General features: G+C 46.4%; 1 protein-coding gene across 2 annotated transcripts in view; it reads left to right on the top strand.

Moving 5' to 3' along the window:
• Window positions 1-249: 249 nt before the first annotated feature.
• gabrd (gamma-aminobutyric acid type A receptor subunit delta) overlaps window positions 250-24,473 on the top strand; it is a 64,900-nt gene continuing 40,676 nt past the window's right edge. The window contains exons 1-2 of one of the 2 annotated variants that reach the window (XM_038773358.1): window positions 250-728; window positions 21,287-21,399. In XM_038773358.1, coding sequence (XP_038629286.1) covers window positions 661-728; window positions 21,287-21,399 — 181 coding nt within the window. In that variant the 5' untranslated portion in view covers window positions 250-660. The remainder of the gene's footprint in view (window positions 729-21,286; window positions 21,400-24,473) is intronic. The other variant, XM_038773357.1, reaches the window with a different exon arrangement.

The raw sequence follows: 24,473 nt of genomic DNA on the forward strand, positions 1-24,473 counted from the left end.
TACCCGCTCCCCCCTGGGGTGAAGATCATCAGTTTGAACAAAAGCTAGGTACTGCTGACCCTTACTCTGAGTCAGAGTGTCCTGGCATTGCTGTAATCGCCCAAAGGGACTTGGAAAAGTAATTTCCACCTTTTCCCCTCCCAGGGGTTTAATCTTATTTTTGCCTCTGCCAGGAGGGCACACGGTTTTTTTTGGGTGGGGGAGTGTTGCAGAAGGCAGAGCAGATTGAGGTTCCGAGCTGGATGGGGTAGGGGGTGATTAACCTGGCCATCATTGCCAGTGACTTGATGAAGAAACCAAGTGATATTGGAATAAACCCTCGGTGCCAGTCTTTCCCAGAAGAGCAGTATTTCTACAGGAGCTGCTGACTTTCAAATGTGGGTAAATACAGCTTTAAATGTTGCTGCTGGAGTGAGGGAGCTGGCGCTTTAAGTCTCCCGCAGCTTGGCAATGTGGGCAGAGAGTGGTGTCTGCTGAAGTGGCTCCTGGCTCCGGCTCTCATCACACTTGTACCCGGAGCGACCTGGAGACAGCAGCTCGGAGGAGAAGCTCCGGGGCAGCGGAATGAGAGAGGGGCAGCCTGTCCCCAATCTGCTGACAGCTCCTCAGAGCCAAGCCCTTTCCTTCTGACTGAGCCGCCCCTACCCCCAGCTTTATACAATGGGATTTATCACCTTAACATTCACATCTCTGCTTTTCCTCTCTGCGCAGCACCGTGGCTTGATAAGGTAAGTGATTACTGCACTGGGCAGTCTTTTGTGTTTTTTAAAAATCGAATACTTCTCTTCCCATCTGTTTTGTGGAAAGCGTGTAACTTTTTCCCAGTCTGGATGTTGCTGCTTTTCAGTGAGGAGTCAGGTGTGGGGGGTGAATGTACAAAGCTTCTGATGCAGTCAAATGTTCGCAGGTAACTTCACTAACGCATCAGATTCCCTGGGACACATTCAATATGTAGCGACCTATTTAATCCTTATCAAGCTATGTACCACACACACACACACACACACACACATTATTTATTCCTTGTCGCTTTGATTTATTGGGATTGGGATATCCTGGGGTTTGCTGACGGCTTATTTCAAAATGAATTTCCCCTTTCTACAACTGGCTAACATTTGTTCACCGCATTGATCTATTTCCCCCTCCTCAATATCTGTCTTTTTTTTCTCTTAATCCCTTCCTTCCCTCTCTCCCACTCTCCAATTAGATACTTTTTGACAGGCTTTGGCTGGGAAAGGACCAGAGTAATCTATACATACCTTTATGAAACATCCCAGTAAATTTTTTGCAGCATTTTTTTGATGAGCTGGATTTAGGTTTTTTCTGTCTTCAATTTAATTTCAGCTGAAGAGCAGAACTTTGGCCAGAGGCAGCCTGCCGGGATCATACACTGGAGCAAGTACTGTCCAGTATGATCACATTAAACATTTTTAATAGTTAACATTCCAACAAGCAGTTCTAAACTCGGCACATTGTGCTTACTGCTGGCGTGAAGCAATCATTAAATCCGTTCTGCTGAACCCAAAATGTGCCCTTTTTTTTTAAATTTAGAGTACCCAATTATTTTTTTCCAATTAAGGGGCAATTTAGCGTGGCCAATCCACATAGCCGGCACATCTTTAGGTTGTGGGGGCAAAACCCACACAGACATGGGGAGAATGTGCTTAGGGCAGTGACCTGGGGCTGGGATCGAACCTGGGACCTCAGCACTGTGAAGCAGCAGAGCTAACCCACTGCGCCACCGTGCAGGGCTAACCCACTGTGCCACCGTGCAGGGCTAACCCACTGTGCCACCATGCTGCCCTAAATGAGCCTTTTCTGTCTTGGGAAATTGGTTCTGTATTTTCTTTTATAAATTTAGAATACCCAATTAATTTTCTCCAATTAAGGGGCAATTTAGCGTGGCCAGTCCACCTACCCTGTACATCTTTGGGTTGTGGGGATGAAACCCACTCAAACACAGGGAGAATGACAAACTCCACACGGACAGTGACCCAGAGCCGGGATTGAACCTGGGACCTCGGCGCCATGAGGCAGCAGTGCTAACCACTGTGCCACCGTGCCGCCCCAGTTCTGTATTTTCAAGAACGCGGCTACTATATCTTAATAAAAGCAAAACTCTGCTGGAATGCTGAAATAAAAACAGAAAATGCTGAAGAAACTCCCAGCAGTGTCTGTGGAGAGAGAGAAAACAGTTAATGTTTCCATTTGCGAAGTATGACCCTTCTTCAGAGTTGGTTAAGGGAAAGAAAGGTGAGCAGGACCATTTGAGACCTCAGGGAGTGGTCACTCCTGTCCATTTGTGAGGCTTGGGTAAGGGCCACATGCTCAGGGTGAGGGACCATGGCCAACAGAGCAGCCCCTGACCTTTTGGCTAGAACATTGAGGGACTGATGGCTGCTCACAGGCAGCAGACTCCTCAGGAAGAGGCCTTGTGATTCCATGAGAAAGGCAAAGGGAACCCCACCTGATGTATCCTTTTCACAGTCATGTTGCTCATTACTCATTGGGAGGCCGTGAGGAATGATCAGAAACCTGCCCTTGAGCACATCACTGTTACTGTAAAAGAAAAGGTAAAGTTTAATAGTTTCAGCCAATACACAGGACAACATCATTAGGGATCTAACCTCATTAATCTGCTGTTGAACAGTGGTAAATTGTGGAAAGAGTTGTCAGATAGATGTGTATCATCTTAAAGGCATAGAGATTTACAAACCAGAAAGAGACGCTTCAACCCATCGTGTTTGCACTGGCTACCACACACCTATCTATTCTAATCCCATTTTCCAGCACTTTGTCCGTAACCTTGTATGACTATCACATTTCAAGAGCTCATCTAAATGCCTCCACCACCCTTTCAGTCAGTGAGTTCCAGACTCCCACCACCCTCTGGGTGAAAAAGCTTTTCCTCAAATCCCCTCCCCTTAAATCTATTGACCTAGTTATTGACGCCCCCCCCCCCCCCCCTACTGAGGGAGGGGGGACAACTGAGCGGGGCAGTTAAGAGATTGTGGGTCTGGGGTCACATGTAGGCCGGACCAGGTAAGACACCAGATGTTTGTCCATGAAGGGCATTACTGAATGAGGTGGGATTTAAACCTCGGCTGCTAGCATATTACCCCAGGTCTCTGGATTACTCGACCAGAGACATTGCCACCACCTCCCTTGCCTGTAACATGTCCGTCTTCCAGCAGTGCTTAACCCCTCACAGTATTAAATTGCATAATTGTGTTGCAATAATCTGTACCTAAAAGCGGAATTAAAATAAACACACTAATGTGCCATCGAGTGTCCCGTCATGGAACCAGTCATTATTTCACAGTAGGAGGCCATTTGGCCCATCGAACTCATTGGCCACTGGTTTTAGCTAAACTCTGAAAGCACTCTACTTATTCAATATCTGAAATGAAATGAAAATGGCTTATTGTCACAAGTAGGCTTCAGATGAAGTTACTGTGAAAAGCCCCTAGCCGCCACATTCCGGCACCTGTTCGGGGAGGCTGGTGCGGGAATTGAACCGTGCTGCTGGCCTGCCTTGGTCTGCTTTCAAAGCCAGTGATTTAGCCCAGTGTGCTAAACCAGCCCCTAACTGGAGTGCAATTTCTATTTAGATATGAGCATTTTGAACTTATTTTTATTTATAGTTTGAGAATTTTATTTGGATCTCGAGCTTGTATTGTCCACTACATTGTGAAATATTCTGGTGTGATCCTGTCTGATTATTGGTGTTGCTGCATTGTCAATTTTAGTCTGGAATTTGAAGAACACAATTGTGTAAAAGGTTTCTTTTACTCCATAAATTATAATTCTGTCATCTTATGTGAGACTGAGTATTTAACCGTAATGAAATTCGAATCATCGAATCCCTACAGTGCAGAAAGAGATCATTTAGCCCATTGGGTCTGCACCGGGCCTCCGAAAGAGTTACCGAGGCCCTATCTCCGTAACCCCACCTAACCTTTGGTCACTAAGGGCAATTTATCATGGCCAATCCACCTAACCTGCAATTCTTTGGACTGTGGGAGGAACCGGAGCACCCGGAGGAAACCCACGCAGTCACGGGGAGAACATGCAGACTCCGCACAGACAGTGACCCAAGGCCGGGATTGAACCCGGGTCCCTGGCACTGTGGAGCAGCAGTGCTAACCACTGTGCCACCAAGTCACCCATTCTATAGCAAGTATATTATAATTAAATTTGACCTGGTTGAAGTATTGGCACTCAGGTGTTTTTACAAAACAGCTTCAAAGTAGTTTCTGTGGTAGTTCAGTTCGAACTAAAGAGCATCACCTATTGCATGAAAAACTACACCAATGTAAGAGGTGGTACAACATTAGCAATGTGGCTCATACACAACTTGACACCTTCCTCATAATGGGAAAGTGAAACTTCACAGAATCACAGAATTGCTTCAGTGCAGAAGGAGGCCACGAATGAGCAATTCATCTTGTGCCCCCCCCCCCCCCCCCACCCTCCTGTGATCCTGCACATTCCTCCAGTTCTGTTAATAATTCAGTCTCCTCTTGAATGCTTCGATTGAAGCTGCCTCCGCCACACTCTCAGGCTGTGCACTCCCGATCCTAACCATTCGTTGTGTGAAAAAGCTTTTCCTAATGTTGTTTTTTGCTTTTCTTGCCAATTACAATGGTTTAAATCTGTGTCCTCCTGTTCTCAATCCGTTCATGAGTGGGAACGGTCTCTCCCTATCTCCCTGTCCAAACCTCTCATGATTTTGTATACCACTATACATCTACACAGTCCCAACCTCTCCAATATATCTACGTAACTGAAGTTCCTCATTCCAGGAACCATTCTCGTGAATAATTTCTGCCCTCTCCTCAATGCTTTCACACCTTTCCTAAATTGCAACACCCAGGACCAGACATAATACCCGAGATAAGGCTGAAGTGTCTTGTACAATGAGTTATTTGTTGCTTTTGTGCTCTGTGCTCATATTAGTAAAGCCCAGTATACGATACACTTTATTAACCACGCTCTCGACCTGTCCTGACACCTTCAATGATCTGTCCGCCCGGGTCCCTCTGCCCCTGCATCCCCTTTAGAATTGGACGCTTTGTTTTATGTGGTCTCTCCATTTTCTTTCTACTAAAAGGAATCACTTCACATTCCTCTTCATTGACTTCATCTGCCGCCTGTCCGCCCATTCCACGAACTGGTCTAGCATCAGATTTCATTTCCCCCCCCCCCCCCCCCCCTCCCCAAAAAAACACAAAATTCAATTTTGACATTTAATATTAATAATCTTTATTAATGTCACAAGTAGGCTTACATGAACACTACAGTGAAGTTAGTGTGAAAATCCCCTGGTCGCCACATTCCGGCGCCTATTCGGGTACACTGAGGGAGAATTCAGAATGTCCAAATTACCCAACAGCACGTCTTTCAGGACTTGTGGGAGGAAACCGGAGCGCCCGGAGTAAACTCACACAGACACGTGCAGACTCCGCACAGACAGTGACCCAAGCTGGGAATCAAATCCGGGTCCTTGGTGCTGTGAAGCAGCAATGCTAACAAATGTGCTACCGTGATGCCCTATTTTGTGTGGAAAGGACATTTTGGTAGTATTCAATGATTTACCCCATCCCCATCTTCTTCAATGATCATTCGCGAATGAGTATGATTGTTCTCTGGGTCCTTGCGTGGCGGATGAGCCCGATCCTAGAGCCGCATCTTCAGCTGCACACTTGATCGATGTTTCCGAGAGGGGGAATTGGTCCTTGAACTTGGAGGCCTCACGGTAGTTAGGAGGCCTCACGGTAGCATGGTGGTTAGCATCAATGCTTCACAGCTCCAGGGTCCCAGGTTCGATTCCCGGCTGGGTCACTGTCTGTGTGGAGTCTGCACGTCCTCCCTGTGTGTGCGTGGGTTTCCTCCGGGTGCTCCGGTTTCCTCCCACAGTCCAAAGATGTGCGGGTTAGGTGGATTGGCCATTCTAAATTGCCCGTAGTGTAAGGTTAATGGGGGTATTGTTGGGATACGGGTTACGTGGGTTTGGGTAGGGTGATCATTGCTAAAAAGGGGCAGCAGGGTAGCATGGTGGTTAGCATAAATGCTTCACAGCTCCAGGGTCCCAGGTTCGATTCCCAGCTGGGTCACTGTCTGTGTGGAGTCTGCACGTCCTCCCCCTGTGTGCGTGGGTTTCCTCCGGGTGCTCCGGTTTCCTCCCACAGTCCAAAGATGTGCGGGTTAGGTGGATTGGCCATGCTAAATTGCCCGTAGTGTCCTAATAAAAGTAAGGTTAGGGGGGGGTTGTTGGGCTACGGGTATAGGGTGGATATGTGGGTTTGAGTAGGGTGATCATGGCTCGGCACAACATTGAGGGCCGAAGGGCCTGTTCTGTGCTGTACTGTTCTATGTTCTATGTTCTATGAACTACTGATCGCTGGTATTCCTTTCTCAGGCTCTGTTTCTGGACCTCTACTCTTGCGTAGAGTGTCCTTGAAGAATTGTGTCCCTCCAGTCAGGAGGTTCCTCAAAGTAGGTCTCCTAAGAGTAGCGGCCTCCCAGGCTTTGATGTCTGAGTTGCATTTCTTGAGGTTAGCCTTCAGGGTGTCTTTGAAGCAATTCCTTTGTCCTCCTCATATTCGGGTGCCTTTCTTGAACTGGGTGAAGAAGGTTTGCTTTGGCAATCGGGACTCTGACACTAACTCGTGGCCGGCCCAGCGCAGTTGATTTCGGATGATCATGGCCTCGGTGATGGTGTTCTTGGCTCCTTCAAGGGCGCTGATGTTAGTGCGCCTGTCTTCCCAGCTGATGTGGAGAATCCATCTCAGACAGCGCTGCTGGTTCCTCTCCAAGGTTTTTCAAACATATCTGCCAGGTGGGTTTCCTCCGGGTGCTCCGGTTTCCTCCCACAGTCCAAAGATGTGCGGGTTAGGTGGATTGGCCATGCTAAATTGCCCGTAGTGTCCTAATTAAAAAAGTAAGGTTAAGGAGGGGGGGGGTTGTTGGGTTACGGGTATAGGGTGGATACGTGGGTTTGAGTAGGGTGATCATGGCTCGGCACAACATTGAGGGCCGAAGGGCCTGTTCTGTGCTGTACTGTTCTATGTTCTATGTTCTATGTTCTATCTTGTTCATTAACCCTTCTCCCACCTCCTGTACACATTTATCACTTTCTTAAATCATAGCTTCAGAAAAGCGAGAAACAAGCCTTTCGGCCCAATGAAGTCTGTACTGGCCGTTTGAAAGGACTGTCCAATTAATCTGATTCCTATGCTCTCCACACAGCTCTGCCATCCTTTCCCTTTTAAACATTCTCTTTTGAAAGCTACTATTTAAATACTTTTAGCACCCGGACAGCAAATTCTAGATCAGAAAAACTTTCCGCATTAAAAGATTCCTTCTCATCCCTCCCTGCCGGGCTTTTGGGCTCATTATTTTAAACCTGCGCCCTCTGATTGCTGCTCCAACTGTGAGGAGATACAGATCCTCTCTATCTACTCCCTAAACCCCTCACCGGTGAAATCTCCCTTTAACCTCCCTGCTGCAAGAAGAACAATTCCAGCTCCCTCAGCCTCTCCATGGAATTGGTCTTTCATCCCTGATACTATCGGCTAAGTCTCCTCTGTGCCTTCTCCAAGACCCAGGCATCCTTCTTGACGTGTGCTTCCCAGAACTGGTTAAGATCTTCCAACTGAGGCCGATCATAAAGATTTACCCTAACTTTCTATATTTTGTACTCTGTACTTCTACTTACAAAACCTAAGGTTTCAGCAACTTTAAAAGCAACTTTATCAACTTGTCTGACAATTTTCACAGCATCATAGAATTTACAATGCAGAAGGAGGCCATTCGGCCCATTGAGTCAGATCTTCAAAGGGTTATGTCTGAGAGGACCAGGTTTTCCTGTTCCTGCAACGGTCTTTAAAATTAAACCATTCAGTGTATATTGCTTCTTATTATTTTTCCTTCCAAAATTTTCCAATCTCCGAAGGTTACTTTGGACCTTGTTTTCACTAAAACGATGGGTGGATACCCACATCACCCTGCTTCTCCTATTCTTAGACCATCCATTAGAGAGATACAGGTTCCCCCAAATACTGGGCAAGAACATCTCCCCCAATTACCTCCCTCCCCTGCATTTAACTGTACCAAGTTAAACTACCTCTTATTATACATATTGCAGCAAACTGTACTGCTGCACAGGTCCTCCTGTTAGATTACGGGTCGTGGCATTTCAGTAAAGCTTTGGAATGGCATGGCTGTTTCATATTAGCTGTCACTGTTACTCAAGAACATGGTAACACTTTACAATGACTCACATACAATAATGACACTGTAAATATTACACTAAAACTCAGCAATGCTGTCTGGGTGACAGCAGTAACGGCAGTGAATGTTCAGTCAAACTATTGATTAAAGGGGAAGGACTAGGGATATCTGTGCAATGCCAGAACTTCGCAGAAAGCAAATTACTGTTGGGGTGTGTGGGTTATGATAGCTGCAACAATGATGATGTTACAGGCGCTGTTGATTCCCAATCAGTTTACATTTATGTAAACTCAGATGAATAATGTCTATTACAAAATATAATGGCTATACTGGCCATTCTCACAGGCTTGATTCGCCATAAACTTGATGTCATCCAAAACTCTGCTGCCTCTGTCCTTGTTCCCCTATTAACCCTGTGCTCACTGAGCTGCCCTGACATCCAGTACAACGATCACTCGATTTTAAAATTCAAATCTTTGTTTTCAAGTCCCTCCATGGCCTTGCCCCTCCCTTATCTCTGTCACCAACCCCACACCCTCTCAGACATCTGTGTTCCTCTAATTCTGGTCCCTAGAATATGCCCTGATTTTAATTGCTGCACTGTTGGTGCCATGTCTTTAACTTGTTAGGGACCCTAACTTCTGGCATTCCTTCTGTAAACCTCTTTACTTTCACTGCTCTCTCCTGTTTCAAATGTATCATTTTGACAAAGCTTTTGAAATGAAAAATGAAATGAAAATCACTTATTGTCACGAGTAGGCTTCAATGAAGTTACTGTGAAAAGCCCCTAGTCGCCACATTCCGGCACCTGTCCAGGGAGGCTGGTACGGGAATCGAACTGTGCTGCTGGCCTGCTTGGTCTGCTTTAAAAGCCAGCGATTTAGCCCGGTGAGCTGAACCAGCCCCTTTCCTATTTCCATGTGTGGCTTGGTTTAAAGTTTTTATATAGAATGCTCCTGAATAGTAGGTCATTTTTATGTTTTGTATATCAATACAAGTTATTGCTGTTTTCATCTGATCAACTAACAGCCATTACTGTATAATATTAAACATTTGAAATGGATGTCCTCGCATAGCTCTGATAGATAGTACACTGTACTGAAGCACAGAAGTGCCTTTGTTATTTTAAAATAGGGAAATCATGCCTCCATTTTTCCCTTTCCCAATCATCAACTCTTTTTAGTTTTAATTTCTTTCAGTCAAAATAAGCCATGAACATTAGTGCCAATGTGCCAACATGGGAACAAAAATGATCAGAAAATAAAAAATGGCATTAAATATAGACAAAAGCAAATGGGGCACAAGGAACAATAAAAGGAGTTACACAGATATATATTTAACTTTAATGTAAGATTACAGTGAAAAAAAGGGACTTCCTGAAATGATACACAAGGACAATAACAGGCACCCAACACTGAAATTCAAGCCAGTTTGGGTTAACATGGTTTGTAACTAGCCAGAGGAAATTTCACAGCAGCTTGCTAATTCACTGCTGGGGTCTCTAATCTTTCTGACACTTGACAGCTGTGGAAACTACAGTAGAACTATTGTGTGGAATGAGAGCGACCTACCCTGTGACACTGTCCACCTTGAAACACATTCATCTTTCCAATGCTGCAAACAAGACATTATTTTAAATAGATAATAAAATAGTGAGCAATTATTGGATATTCTGCAGGTAAGGAACTATCAATATCTTTGACAGAGTTGGCTTGAATAGGCTGAATCAAACAACAACAATTTATATTTATATAGGACTTTTAACTGTATAACGCCTTTAACAATTTACATATGCATAGTACTAAACATCCCAAAACACTTCTCAGATGTAGTACCAAACCAAAATTTGCACTAATCTATATTAAATGTTAGGGCTGATGATCAAAGGCTTGGTGAAAGGGGTAGGGTTCACGGAGTGTCAGAAAGGAGGGAAGGATTTCCAGAGGGCTTTTGCAACTGAAGGCAGAGTCATCAATGGTGAAGTTATTAAACTCGGGGAATGCTGTTAAGGTGAGAATTACTGAAGCACCAAGATCTCCAAGTTTTTTGTGGGGCTGGAGGAGATACAGAAATAAGAAGGATGAGAATTTTAAAATAGAGACTGCATTAGCTATGAGGAGCGGTTGAATAAACTCGGTTTGTTCTCACTGGTTGAGGGGCGACCTGATAGAAGTCTACAAAATTATGAGGGGCATAGACAGAGTGGATAGTCAGAGGCTTTTCCCCAGGGTGGAGGGGTCAATTACTAGGAGGCATAGGTTTAAGGTGCGAGGGGCAAGGTTTAGAGTAATGTACAAGGCAAGTTTTTTACACAGAGGGTAGTGGGTGCCTGGAACTCGCTGCCGGAGGAGGTGGTGGAAGCAGGGACGATAGTGGCATTTAAGGGGCATCTTGACAAATACATGAATAGGATGGGAATAGAGGGATATGGACCCAGGAAGTGTAGAAGATTGTAGTTTAGATGGGCAACATGGTCAGCGCAGTCTTGGAGGGCCGAAGGGCCTGTTCCTGTGCTGTACTTTTCTTTTTTTTTGTTCTTTGAGACGCAGTTTAATTAGAATATTAGCACATTTTCAATATCAGATTCGGGAAAATCAGTGATTTATTAATACATGGCTGCAAGGTGGTGCAGTGGTTGGGATTGCTGCCTCACAACGCCAGGGTCCCTGGTTCAATTCTAACCTTTGCTCACTGTCTGTGTGAGGTTTGTACTTTCTCCCCATGTCTGCGTGAGTTTCCTCCAGGTGCTCCGGTTTCCTCCCACAGTCCAAAGGTGCACAAGTTGGGGGAATTGGCCATGATCAATTGCCCCTTAGTGTCCAAAAGGTTAGTTGGGGTCATTGGGTTACAGGAATAGGCGGGGGGGGACTTGGGTCTAGGTAGGGAACTCTTTCAAAGGGTCGGTGCATACTCGACAGGCCGAATGGCCTCCTCCTGCACTGTGGTGATTCTAGGATGATTTCTTAGATAATGGCAATACTTTGTGAATGGTGCAGTTTATTTTTCATGAATTATACACCTGTCACAGCATTAGCAATGGGTGTCAAGCTGAACTCACCAAACATACCGAGCTCCGCCAGATTGCCAATTGTGAAGCAAAGTTAAACCACCTCCTCCTTTGGCTTCATTCTGGTGTTAGTATGGGCCCCAGTGTTGGACCCGAGCTTTGTTGCTCAAACATCAGAGCAAAGTTAACCGTCTCAAACCAGCTCTTCAGCCAGAAAGCACTCAAGTCATTTTTAGAAGCAACTGATAGTCTGTGATGAGCAGAAATGCTCCTGATTATTTACTGGTAACAGTTTGGAGTACGTGTTACTATTGTTCAGGATCAGCGCCATAATATACAAACAACTTGAAAATGATATCAGCATGAAAGTGTTTCTCATCACTGCAATCCTTAAAAACGGGTTCTGAAGATTCTATTATTTCCTACAGCATTGCAACACTTCAAAAAATCGTGATGATGTTTTATTTGGGAATAGATAGATATTAGTGATATGTTGATTTCCCGAATGAAACCTATTATTTGAAAAAGTTGAATATTTTAAATGAATGAGCCAAGTAGTCAATCAGTGGCAAGAATCACTAAAAGTTGCAAAAGATTTTAAATCCTGACCAATTTCCTGCATACTGGCAGTGATTACACTTCAAAAGCACTTCATTGAGTTTGGAATGTTCTCGGGTTATGAGAGGTGTGAACACTGCTCAGTGGTAGTGCTCCTGCCTCTGAATCAGGGGTTGGTTTAGCTCACTGGGCTAAATCGCTGGCTTTTAAAGCAGACCGAGCAGGCCAGCAGCACGGTTCGATCGCCGGAATGTGGCGACTAGGGGCTTTTCACAGTAACTTCATTGAAGCCGACTCCTGACAATAAGCGATTTTCATTTTCATTTCATCAGAATTTTTAAAAATAAATTTAGTGTACCCAATTCATCTTTTTCCAATTAAGGGGCAATTTAGCGTGGCCAATCCACCCACTCTGCACATCTTTGTGTTGTGGGGGTGAGACCCACGCAGACACGGGGAGAATGTGCAAACTCCACATGGACACTGACCCGGGTCCGGGATCGAACCTGAGTCCTCAGCGCCCTTGAGGCAGCAGTGCTAACCATAGCGCCAACTTGCCACCCCTGAATCAGAATATTGAGAGTCCATAGGATTGCACAAGATATAAAGCACAGAAACAATGGTGTTTGTCTTTATTCCACTGAGCTTCCTCCCATTTTTACTTATCTGAATCTATCATGATAACCCTCTACCCCCTACCCCCTCATGTTCTTGTCCTGTCCTCTTAAATAGGTCCATATCTATACCATTCACTTCAACCACTCCCTATGGTCCACATTCTCACCAGTCTGTCGGTGAAGAAGGTTCTTCTGAATTCCCCATTGGATTTTTTTGTGACAGAAATTTGCTAAGCTCCTGGCTACACTTTCATGCATATATATGTACTATAAAAGGGCAGCAGGCACATGGGAACACCACCCAAGGTTCTCAAATGCTGACTTGGAAATATATCGGTGTTCCTTCACTGTCGCTGGGTCTAAATCCTGGAACACTCTCCCTAACAGCACTGTGGGTGTACCTACACCACACGGACGGCAGCGGCTTGGGAATGCAGCTCCCCACCACCTTCTCAAGGGGCAACAATGCTGGCCTAGTTAGCGACACCCACACCCCATGAAAAAATATAAGAAAACCTTACATTTCTGGTATGATCCCCATAACTCCTCTTTGTGCCTCTCCAATGCCTCTATATCCTTTTTTATAAAATGGCGACCAGAACTGCACGCAGTACTCAAGTGCGATCCAACCAGTGTTTGATACAGGTTTAGCATAACTTACCTAGTTTTCATTTCTAGTCCTCTAGAAATAAAGCCAACGGCTTGGTTTGCTATTTGTGAGTCCTTCCTTCCCCATGGGACAACTTTTAATGATTGGTATATTGTTCTCTGAAATCTTTTTTCTTTTCTCCCACTCTCCAGGTCATAAGTGACCTCTCTATCCTCGAATAAAAATGTACCAGCTCACATGTACCTGCATTGTACTTAATCTACCCATTCTGAAAGTTGATTAATGTCCTCCTATAATTCGTTGTCACCCTCCTCAATATTAGCCATCCAATAGTTCTCCTCATCCCTGTCTTAGAGGGGGACCTCTTATTCTTTAACTGTGCGCTCACTGAGAGACTTGAGCACAAATTCTAGGCTAACAGGGCAGCACTGAGAGAGTACAGGATTGTCAGAGGTGCTTCCTTTCAGATAAAACATTAAAGCAAAGCTCTGACTGCCCACTCAGATTGAATTGTAAAAATCCCACGTACTATTGGAACAAGAGCAGAGGAGTAATCGCAATCTCCAGGCGAATATTAATCCCTCGATCAACATCACTAAAAAATAAATGGTCATTATGTCACTGCTTATGTCACTTTGTAGGACCCCTGCTGTGTGAAAATAAGCAGCATGTTCCCTCTGAAGTCCTTGCACCTTTCTTGTACATTAATTGGTTGTAAGGTGTGTTGGAATATCTGACGATTATGAAAAGTGCTATTTAAATCTGAATCTTTATTTCAATACACAAGTATATCTATCTTTCTAATAATTCCTAATTAATTAGAATTTTAGCTTCATTTCACAGTTGCACTTTGAGAAAATTGATTTTGTACGAGTAATAATAAAACAAGCCATAACGGGTGGAAACATTGTTAGGCCAGCCAGCATTTGTGGAGAGAAAACATCAACATTTCGTACAGAGCCCTTCTTGAGGAATGCTAAACACCTCTAAGCATTTCTTAAAGAGACAGATCCTGAATGAGAGAAGCACTGGAACATTGTGAAATGTAACAGTTACAGAAAGTGGCAGAATCTTCAGAAGTGAGAAGTCTTTTCAAGATATCGTATCTCTTTCAAGTTGCTTGTATGGTAAAATATTAATAAGTCAATAATCCCAAGGCAAATAGATGTCAGTTTAACATGAATATATTCTGCAAGGCTGCAGCACTGAGGACTCAGGTTCGAATCCTGGCTCTGGGTCACTGTCCGTGTGGAGTTTGCACATCCTCCCCGTGTCTGCGTGGGTTTCACCTCCACAACCCAAAGATGTGCAGGGTAGGTGGATTGGCCACGCTAAATTGCCCCTTAATTGGAGAAAAAAAATAATTGGGTACTCTAAATTTATTTTAAAAAATACATTCTGCAAGGGAGCACACTACATTTTAAATTACTAAAACTTTACGGGAAGATGTGTACAGTGCTAAGTCACATGACTCACAATGTAAATTCCTAGCAACGTTAATTATATTACCTAGAAACACATTAATCAGCTACAGTCAAACCTCAGCTACAGCAGAATGGAAACAAAGACTCTTTGTAATTTACATGGCAATAATTCTGAACTGTCCATACATGACAAATAGTAAAACTAGCTGAATTATTTTATTTCTTTAAATAATGTGCTTTTGATACGTATATAAACAGCAATGTTCAGCAGATCAGGTGGCAGTATAGATCATTGATCATAGAATTTACAGTGCAGAAGGAGGCCATTTGGCCCATCGGATCTGCACCGGCTCTTGGAAAGAGCACCCCACCCAAGCCCACACCTCCACCCTATCCCCATAACCCAGGAACCCCACCTAACCTAAGGGAAATTTAGCACGGCCAATCCACCTAACCTGGACATCTTTGGACTGTGGGAGGAAACCGGAGCACCCGGAGGAAACCCACGCAGACACGGGCAGAACGTGCAGATTCCGCACAGACAGTGACCCAAGCCGGGAATTGAAGGCTGTGAGATTTAAGGGTTGGATAAACGGCAACGGGAGGCACCTGAACGGCCCATACTGTATCAAAGTCATCTCCCAATGGCTTCCTGGGTTAGGGGCAGGGCTTTCTTTCTTGGGGGCTCCGCGTCCCAAGGAGGGGTCCCTAACATAAATGGCCAACTCGTGGTACTACCTGGAATTGGGAATAACAGAATGGGAATATCAGGAGGTGGAAATGGGAATAACAGAATCATTACCAGCAGTTGCTGTATGACGAAGTGGGAAGAGTTTATTATCTGAAATTGCTGAACTCCATGTTGAGGGGGAAGTCTGTAAAATGTTGAATTGAAAGATTCTATTCTTATCTCTTATTTTGAGCTCCTTTGGGAAACTGGAGGAGACCAAAGTCAGACTTGCAATGACAGAAACCTTCAGGTACATTCACTGCAGAAGCTACCAAAGAAATAAAATATAGAAATTAATACAGTGAATGAGTCAAACTCAGATGAGTTGAAATTCCAGTTCCAGCCAATCCCGCAGGCAGAATAGCAAATCCAACAAAAGGATGGCTGTGAGGAGGTGGAATTCCAGACTGGTAACTCCCGATTAGCAAACTTGGCCAAGATTGTTACAGGACCGTGCTGACCAATCGGAGTGGAGTTTGACCACACAGGAGTGGGAACACTATCATTTCACATTGTGATCGCTCTGTGAATGGATGGGCAGGATGTCAGACTGCTCCTAAACCTGGGAGAAAGTTAAACGTGTTGTCAAACATAGAGAAGGTGAAGTTGGCACAGCAAGTGGGAAAACGTGGAGCAAAGCAAAACGTGGACATTATGAAACAGTGGGAGATGGCACCATCGGGTAAAACCACCAAATGAAACCTAAAGACCCATTTCCCTATTCAATGCTGCCAGGGCCGGCTCAAGGCACCGGCAACTCGGGCAGTCGCCCGGGGCGCCATGTGCTAGGGGGCGCCAGAGACTCGGGTCCCGCGCATGCGCAGTTGGGCCGGTGCCAACCAGCGCATGCGCGGTGGCCGCCCTCCCCCAGGGCGGCCCCCCCCCCCGGTCCGCCCCCCCCCGCTCGGTCCGCTCCCCCCGCCCAACCCCCTCGGTCCCCCCGCCCCCCCTCGGGTTCCCCCCCCCCGCACCCCCCTCGGGTCCGCCCCCCCCCCCCGCGGGTCCGCCCCCTCGGCCCCCCCCCCCACCCCCGCCCCCCCCCCTCAGCCCCGCCCCCCCAAGGGCGCCGAAGTTCATCTTGCCCGGGGCGCCAGCAACCCTAGGGCCGGCGCTGAATGCTGCAAAGGCCATGAAAATAAAAATGGCTTATTGTCACAAGTAGGCTTCAATGAAGTTACTGTGAAAAGCCCCTAGTCGCCACATTCAGCCGCCTGTTCGGGGAGCCATGGAGATGCTGTGGAATTTCACAATAAAGCACAAAAACGCCCAAAAACCTGTTTGACTGCGTTGATAACATGGTGGGCTGTGTCCAAAAATACCACGCTAAACAGAAAACGAATTTGGAGTTTTTCCGGAGCTACCTCCTGACATTTTTCAATGAAAGCACGAGGGAGGCAATCTCCGTCCGCCAGCCCCGTTTTCCGCCACAACCCGTCTCCGCCGGCAACGGGATTCTCCGTCACCGCAGCCGGCCAATGAGGTTTCCCATTGTGGGCACCCCATACCATCGGGAAACCCGGGGGTGGGTGTGCCCTGCTGCCGACCAGCCAATTCCACTGCTGGCCTCTTACAAGGTAAGGTCATAAGGTGTGAGCGAACTGAGTAAAGACATTTTCACATTTTACTGGACACATTTGCTGCTTTACTGTATTGTCATTTGGTATTTGAATCTGTTGTTTGTGACATCGACTGTGTTTACAAGCATGTGGAGTTACATAGAAACACATTGATGGGGAAATGGCTGCTCTTCAGTTATCACAAAGCTTTGCTTAAACTTGTGGGAGGATCCACAGGGAGTCCCCCTTGGCAAACAATGAGGAGCACTTCACTGCTGTGAAAATGGCTGAATTCTCCACAGATTATTTCAGGGTTTCCCAAACCTTTCCAGCCAAGGAACCCCTTTGACCTCCCAAGGGTACTGACCAAATCCCTGAGAAATATTCTTATTATATTGAATAGTTAAACCACAAACAATTGATTGTTTTTGCACAATAGATACAGACATAGAAAAACATATTTATAGAAGTCTTCCTTTTCTTACATGTATACAATTATTATAATTTTAAAGTTCTCTTATTCAACAGGGTACTTAAGTCTTAACTTTTTGTCATTTTTAATGGCAGGAGTAATGATGTTCCTTTTCCTCACAAATTTGCTTAATATGATTGCTGTTGGAGAGTTAGATTCTCATATCAGACACACAACACGTGCACACACACGCACACACACTGACCTCTCTCTCACACACACATACTCACTTCTCTCACACACACACATACTCACCTCCCTCTCTCACACACACACTTACCTCTCTCACACTCACACTGTAATCACCCTCTCTCACACATGCATACACTCCCACTTCTCTCAATTACACAAACACACGAGGGCACGATTGAAAGGCCATGCTGCGCCCGAGAAACAGCTCTCCGCAGCGCAGCGTGGACGATAGAAGCCGGGAGACTCCCAGGATCTACCTGCCTCACAACCCATTACTAATTCAAATTCTGTCTAATTCCTCCTTAAATTCACTCACTGTCCCAGCATCCACTGCACTCTGGGGTAGCGAATGCCACAGATTCAAGACACTTTGGCAGAAGTAGTTCCCCCTCAAATCGGTTTTAAATTTTCTACCTCTCATCCTGAGATTATGACCTCTCGTTTCAATGTCCCACACGAGGAAGCATCCGCTCCACGTCTACTTTATCCAGGCCTTTTAGCATATATATTTCAATTTGGTCTCTTTATTTGATAACATAGAATATACAATATTGTGCACCCTACTGTAAATTAATATTTACAGAATATAATTTTAACATGAAAGGATGTCAGTTACATTGACACATCCATACCTCAGAGTCAGTAATCGAGGTGGCTTCTACACACCTATAAATGAGAATTATCTTCAACAGCAAAAGGGTTTTTAATCAGAACAATATAGTACCCGAGTGCAGTCAGACAGCACTAGTAAAGAAGGAGTGCCAAGCCAGGCAGTATCTGCGAAGAGTGATACTGGTACTGGGCTGGATTTTCAAAGTGCGGTCAGGACCCCGAAGAATCTGGGTCCCAACCAAAATGAGCTTTAAAAATGTCATTCTTGAGTGTCCCGCCCCTTAAACTCCTCATGGACCATTAATTTGTGATGCATCAATCATATGGAATCAAGTTAACATAAAGTGGATCAGTCTCCCCTAGTGCTCACATTGAGGGTGATCTTTAACTAGTCTTCTCTGCCTTTAATGGGGCAGTAACAACATCAAAATGGGGTCAGTCCCCTTCCAACTCCGCTGACCCCAACTATCGGCAGCATTGTGAAAGGGGCCTAACTCCAGGAGGTGGTCCGAGAGACCGTTTATAGATGTTGCTCACCGTTGGCCTATATTTACTTGTAAGATATTGGGCTAGATTTCCCTGCCCCGCTCGCCACGGGCGGGACGCCGACAATGGAAAAATCCATTGGCCTGGGGCGGGATTCTCTGGTGGGTGGGTGGACAGAGCCAGAAAACCCCACCCATTGTGTCCCAGGAAGGTCTCTGTGACTTTTGCAAGTGGATTCCTTCAATTTCTCTGAGAGTAGATCAAATTAAACTGAATGAGCCAAAGTGCGATCTGAGCCATATCCTGCTTTATTATAAAGTAAGGTGAACGTACAGAACAACAGTTAGAATCACAATCTCATAGCTAAATCATTGGAACTTGACTTCATGTTAAACTAATGAAGGGACAATGCTGTCAGCCATCTCACTGAACCCAAATAGAATTGTCCTGACACAGAATCTCCTTTCCCTCCATGCTCCTGGGTTTTATAACCTTCTCCTATTTCCTAAAGGTAGGTTGCCATTTTGCTGCATCTATTTATTTTCTAAACTACCTGACTCCAGTGTCAGAATTTACCAATTGGAATTTACTAACCCCAAACCGATTCCTTACTGGCACCTCAAGGAGCAGAATTCACCATTTATTTGTTTAGAAATAGGATTGTTACAGCAGCAATAGACAGGTAGATGGTCTCCAGGAGTGTCAAATTCTCTTTTATTGTCTGCAGAATAGATGTTTCCATCTCGGACTAATGTATTTTGACAAAGAGTCATCCGACATCGAAATGTTAGCTCTTTTCTCTCCCTCCAGATGCTGCCAGACCTGTTGAGATTTTTCAGCATTTTCTCTTTCGTTTCAGATTCCAGCATCCGCAGTAATTTACTTTTATTAGGACTAATATATACATACATATAATATATACTTATATAACATATACAATAATATATGCATGCCAGTCCCTATTACAAACAGAAACCTCCTGGCAGAAGGCTTGAAAACTAGAGGTTTTAGATCAACAAAAGGGCCAACAGTAACATGAGGAGAATCGCTTCTATTCAGCAAGTGGTTGGGTTCTAGAATGCACGGCCTTCTTTTTTCAAGGCAAAGATCACCATGTCTATTTCTGCAGTGTTTGGGGGGGGGGGGGTTTGGTGGGAGGGGAGGGGATATCGAAGGCTGATCTGTGCCCTGCTGTCAATAGGACAGGATAATGCAGACGATCGAGTTTTGGAAGAGATGCTGGCTCAGGATTTCCTCTCCTTGCATTTTCTCTCTGTCTCTGATGCTTTCAAAGGAGCTGCAGCGATCCTGGGCGAGCTTCTCCCAACATTCAAAGTTGTAGGGGGTACGGGGAAAGGGTTTGGGAGTAGGATTGGCTGAATTTCCCATGGGGATGGTTGGCACCCACCCAGCAGACTGAGTGAGTGACCTCCTTCTGCACTTTAACCATTCAATGATTCAATGTTTCAGCTCAATACTAACATTTCTGACATTATGATAAATGTACAGAATTGTAAGGGTTAATGTTATGCCCAAATCAACCACTAGAGGGAGCCAGAGGCAGGACTATATAAGATATCGATGCTAAGCCCTATGGGTGAGAGATTGAGGAGAAAGCTAGAAGACAGACTGTAGGAAAGATAGTGGCTGGGATTCTCCGAGCCAAAATCGTGCTCAGTGCGGGGGGGGGGTCGGAGAATGGGGCCTCAGACCGAGGCTGATTCTGGGACGCGATTCTCCAGCGACCGGAGAATCGGCGCGGTCGGGGGCCGTTGAAAGAGGCCTCCGCGGCGATTCTCCGCAGTTGACCGGCCGAGTTCCCGCCGGCATGGTTCACGTATGGTTCCACCCAGCGGGAGCTCAGACTCGCAGCCGCAGTAGCCGTCCTGGTGGGGGGGGACGGGTGGGACCAGACTCCAGTGGGGCCTCCACGATGGCCAGGCCCACGATCGGGGGCTGCCAATCGGCGGGTGCGTGCAACCCGGGGTGCCCTACCTTCTTTCGCGCCGGCCCGCCGTGTGGTATATTGGCCGGCATATTGTGCGGGCCCGGCGCAGAAGGGGGCGCCGCGCGCATGCGTGAACCCGCGGCCGGCATTGCAGGGCTGCGTATTGACTCCGGAGCTGCATGGAGCACTCTGGCGCCATGCTGGCCCTCTGTGGAGCCAAGAGGCCCGTTGACTCCGGCATGAAACTCTCCAGTGTTTACGCCGGCGTCAACACTTAGCCGTGTTTTTGCAGACTCCCGGCCGGTGTGAGTGAGAGCAGATCATAGTTATTGTATTAGTGTAGAGATTAGTAGTCGATGAGTGTAGATTGTATGTTTATTATCAACTGTTTATTACCTAGGAGTAAGTCTCAAATCCGATTAAGTAGTGTAAATAAATCTTTAACTTTGTTCTATATAAAAGCTAGTTGTGGTCTTTGTGAACACTACGCCAACCATCCTCAGATCTGAACCACAAAGAACACCACAATATTTTCAGCATTATTGCAAGGTGGTAACTTAGACCTCACTTGCTGTCTGCTTGTACACTGACAACACTTTTGAGAGTAAGAATGGGAACTCTGAGTGAATTTCCCATCTGTATCTCAGAGGCTCTGAGGGCAGCGGTGATATCTGTACCCTGCTGGAATCAGATAACTCTGCACAGATTAGAACCTAAGACTGTCCTCGACTTCACTTTGTGCTACCTTACCAAATTAGTGGAAGGTCGGTTGCATTTTATCATGTTTATGCTTTGAAGTTGAACTTACTCTGTAACCTTAAAGATTATTTTTGAAACAGGGCAATGACTGATGTGGGGGAATATATAACCACTGATATAGAAATTTCCTGGCTACCAAACCTGGATGATTTAATGAAGGGATACGCTCGGAATTTCCGACCAGGAATAGGAGGTAAGACTAAAAGACAAAGGCAAGTAAAATAATTGTACCTGTTCACCCCAGAGCTGATACCAAGATACTGAGCAATTATGTACAGGCACTTCAAATATGGGTAACTTAGTGAGATCTCTCAGCTGGCGGAAACCTTGCACAAATTGGACGTCTAAGCTTGCACAACCCATAATTTTCTGATCATTAATCATCAGAAAATCACAGGCAATGTATACCTGAATTTCCAATTTGTATTGCAAGTGGGGAAGCTTTTCACTGGCTGCACTGATTGCTAAAGTTACCCCCATACTGTGTGGTTCGCAAATTTGAGTTTTTACGGACAATTTCGCAAGATAAACATTATTACAATATGAAGAAAATAAATCAGCAAGACTTTGGGAAATCTCAGCCAGCTGGGAACAAAGCTGAATGAGACACTTTCCGCCAGTGCTCGGTGTAATTATACACAATAGCTGTCTGCATCATTTCAACACTTGTGAGCTGGAAGCTTCAGAACCTACTTTGAATCCAGCTGCTCGTTTGTTTTTCTTTCCCCATCTCCTGAAGTTGCATCCCAGTCGCTATTTTCTTCTCGAACTGCAATACAACTGAACTTTCATTCAAAGTGGACAGCAAACAGGAGAACAAACCTAACGCGCCAGTTCCTAATCTCAAATGCGAGAGGTAGTACAGAGATTGAGCAAATCCTTGTACGGAGAATTGGAAAGATTGTTGGAAAGACAATGGGCGGGATTCTCCGACACCCCGCCGGGTTGGAGAATCCCGGGGGGGGGGGGCGTGAATCTCGCCCCGCGGTTCTGACGCCGGCTGCCAGTTTGCGGGCGGGGCCGGGGTTTACGCCGCGCCGTTCGAGGTATGTTGGTAACGGCCCACCCCAGCAATTCCCCAGGCACCGATGGGACAAGCAGCCGTCGTTTCCTGGCCCGTCCCGCCGGCGTGAAATGGACATGGTCCATCCCGGCGGGACCTGGCTTGTCGGCCGTCTAACGGGGTCCTCAGGGAGGCGCGGGGGGATCCAGCCCTGGGGGTGCCCCCACAGTGGCCTGGCCTGCGATCGGGGCCCACCGATCTGCGGGCAGGCCTGTGCCACTCTTTCCCCCCGCGCCAGCCTCTGTAGGGCTCCGCCATGGCTGGCGCGGCGAAGAACTCCCCTGCGCATGTGCCAGAAACACGCCGGCCAGTCTGCACACTTTGGCGCGGTTGGTACAACGCGAACCACTCCGCCACCGGCCAATCCCGGAAGGAATCCCGGATTCCGCAGCTTCCGGTCGGCCCGGCGCGGAGTGGTTCGCGCCGCTCTTGGCGCCGGTGTCGGACCATCCGACCAGTTGCGGGATAATCCCGCCCAATGAAGCAGATTGGAACAACCTTCTTTGGCTTTGCCTGGGAGGAAACAACAGGAAAACTGAGGCTGCTGCTCAGCGTTCCACTGCAGAAACTTAGTAAAAATGGTGAATACATTGAAAATGGAATGATGCAATATGACATCAGCAGTGCTTTACATTAATCTTTATTAGTGTCACACGTAGGGTTATATTAACACTGCAATGAAGTTACTGTGAAAATCCCCTAGTCGCAACGTTCCGGCGCCTGTTCGGGTACACAGAAAGAGAATTTTGAATGCCCAATTCACATAATAAGCACATCTTTCGGGACTTATGGGAGGAAACCGGAGCACCCGGAGGAAACCGATGCAGACACACAGGGAGAACGGGCAGATTCCGCACAGGCTCCTTACTTCAACACGATTAATAATGCGTTATTGTGAAGTATGATAACCTCCACGCGATCATGAGGAATCACTCAGGAGTTCCTGTTATTCCAGGACTGGGAGTTCCCATTAGTCCTGGCTGGGAGTTCCTGTTAGGCCCGGACTGGGAGTTCCCATTAGTCCCAGACTGGAAGTTCCCATTAGTCCCAGACTGGGGTTTCCTGTTAGTCCCGGGCTGGGAATTTCTGTTAATCCAGGACTGGGAATTCCTGTTAGTCCCGGGCTGGGAATTCCTGTTAGTCCCGGGCTGGGAGGTCCCGTTAGTCCCGGGCTGGGAGTTCCCGTTAGTCCTGGGCTGGGAGTTCCTGTTAGTCCCGGGCTGGGAGTTCCCGTTAGTCCCTGACTGGGAATTCCTGTTAATCCTGGACTAGGAGTTCCCTTTAGTCCCAGACTGGGAGGTCCCTGTGGTGTATGCATCACTGTAAATACACAAGGGGTTAATGTAAATACACGTGGACTATATAGACACCTGCGACAGGACACACAGACATTCAACCAATAGGCCAGTAAGATAGGACACGACCAATGGGCATTCACGATACACACAGAGGTGACACTACCACAGGGGGGCATTACACCAACCCATATAAAAGGGCACAGCACACATGATCTTCCTCTTTCCAGTGGAGACCTTTAGTGAGTACAGACAGGGTTGATTTGAAACACATCACACCCATCATGTGGATTGTAGCAGACTGGTTCGTCAGTCTGAGTAGCTATAGAAGGATTAACAGGAGAGTTGAATCCAAGTAGGAGAATTGTTAACAGTTTAATAAATGTGTTAAAGCTATCTCCACGTCTGAACCTTCCTTTGTCAGAGTGCACATCAAGGAAGCAGCTTATGCTATGTCAAGAGCATAACAAAGCATTCCCGTTAGTCCTGGTCTGGGAGTTCCCGTTAGTCCCAGGCTGGAAGGTGCCATTCCCGGACTGGGAGTTCCCATTAGTCCCAGTCTGGAAGTTCCCGTTAGTCACAGGCTGGGAGGTCACGTGCCCGGGCTGGGAGTTCCCGTTAGTGCCAGAGTGGGAGTTTCTGTTATTCCAGGACTGGGAGTTCCCGTTAGTCCCGGACTGGGAGTTCCCGTTAGTCCCAGAGTGGGAGTTCCTGTTATTCCAGGACTGGGAGTTCCCGTTAGTCCCGGTCTGGGAGTTCCCATTAGTCCTGGTCTGGGAGTTCCCGTTAGTCCCAGAGTGGGAGTTCCTGTTATTCCAGGACTGGGAGTTCCCGTTAGTCCCTGACTGGGAGTTCCCGTTAGTCCCGGACTGGGAGTTCCCGTTAGTCCCGGTCTGGGAGTTCCCGTTA

The sequence above is a fragment of the Scyliorhinus canicula genome, chromosome 16, assembly GCF_902713615.1.
Source record: "Scyliorhinus canicula chromosome 16, sScyCan1.1, whole genome shotgun sequence".
NCBI classification, from domain to species: domain Eukaryota; kingdom Metazoa; phylum Chordata; class Chondrichthyes; order Carcharhiniformes; family Scyliorhinidae; genus Scyliorhinus; species Scyliorhinus canicula.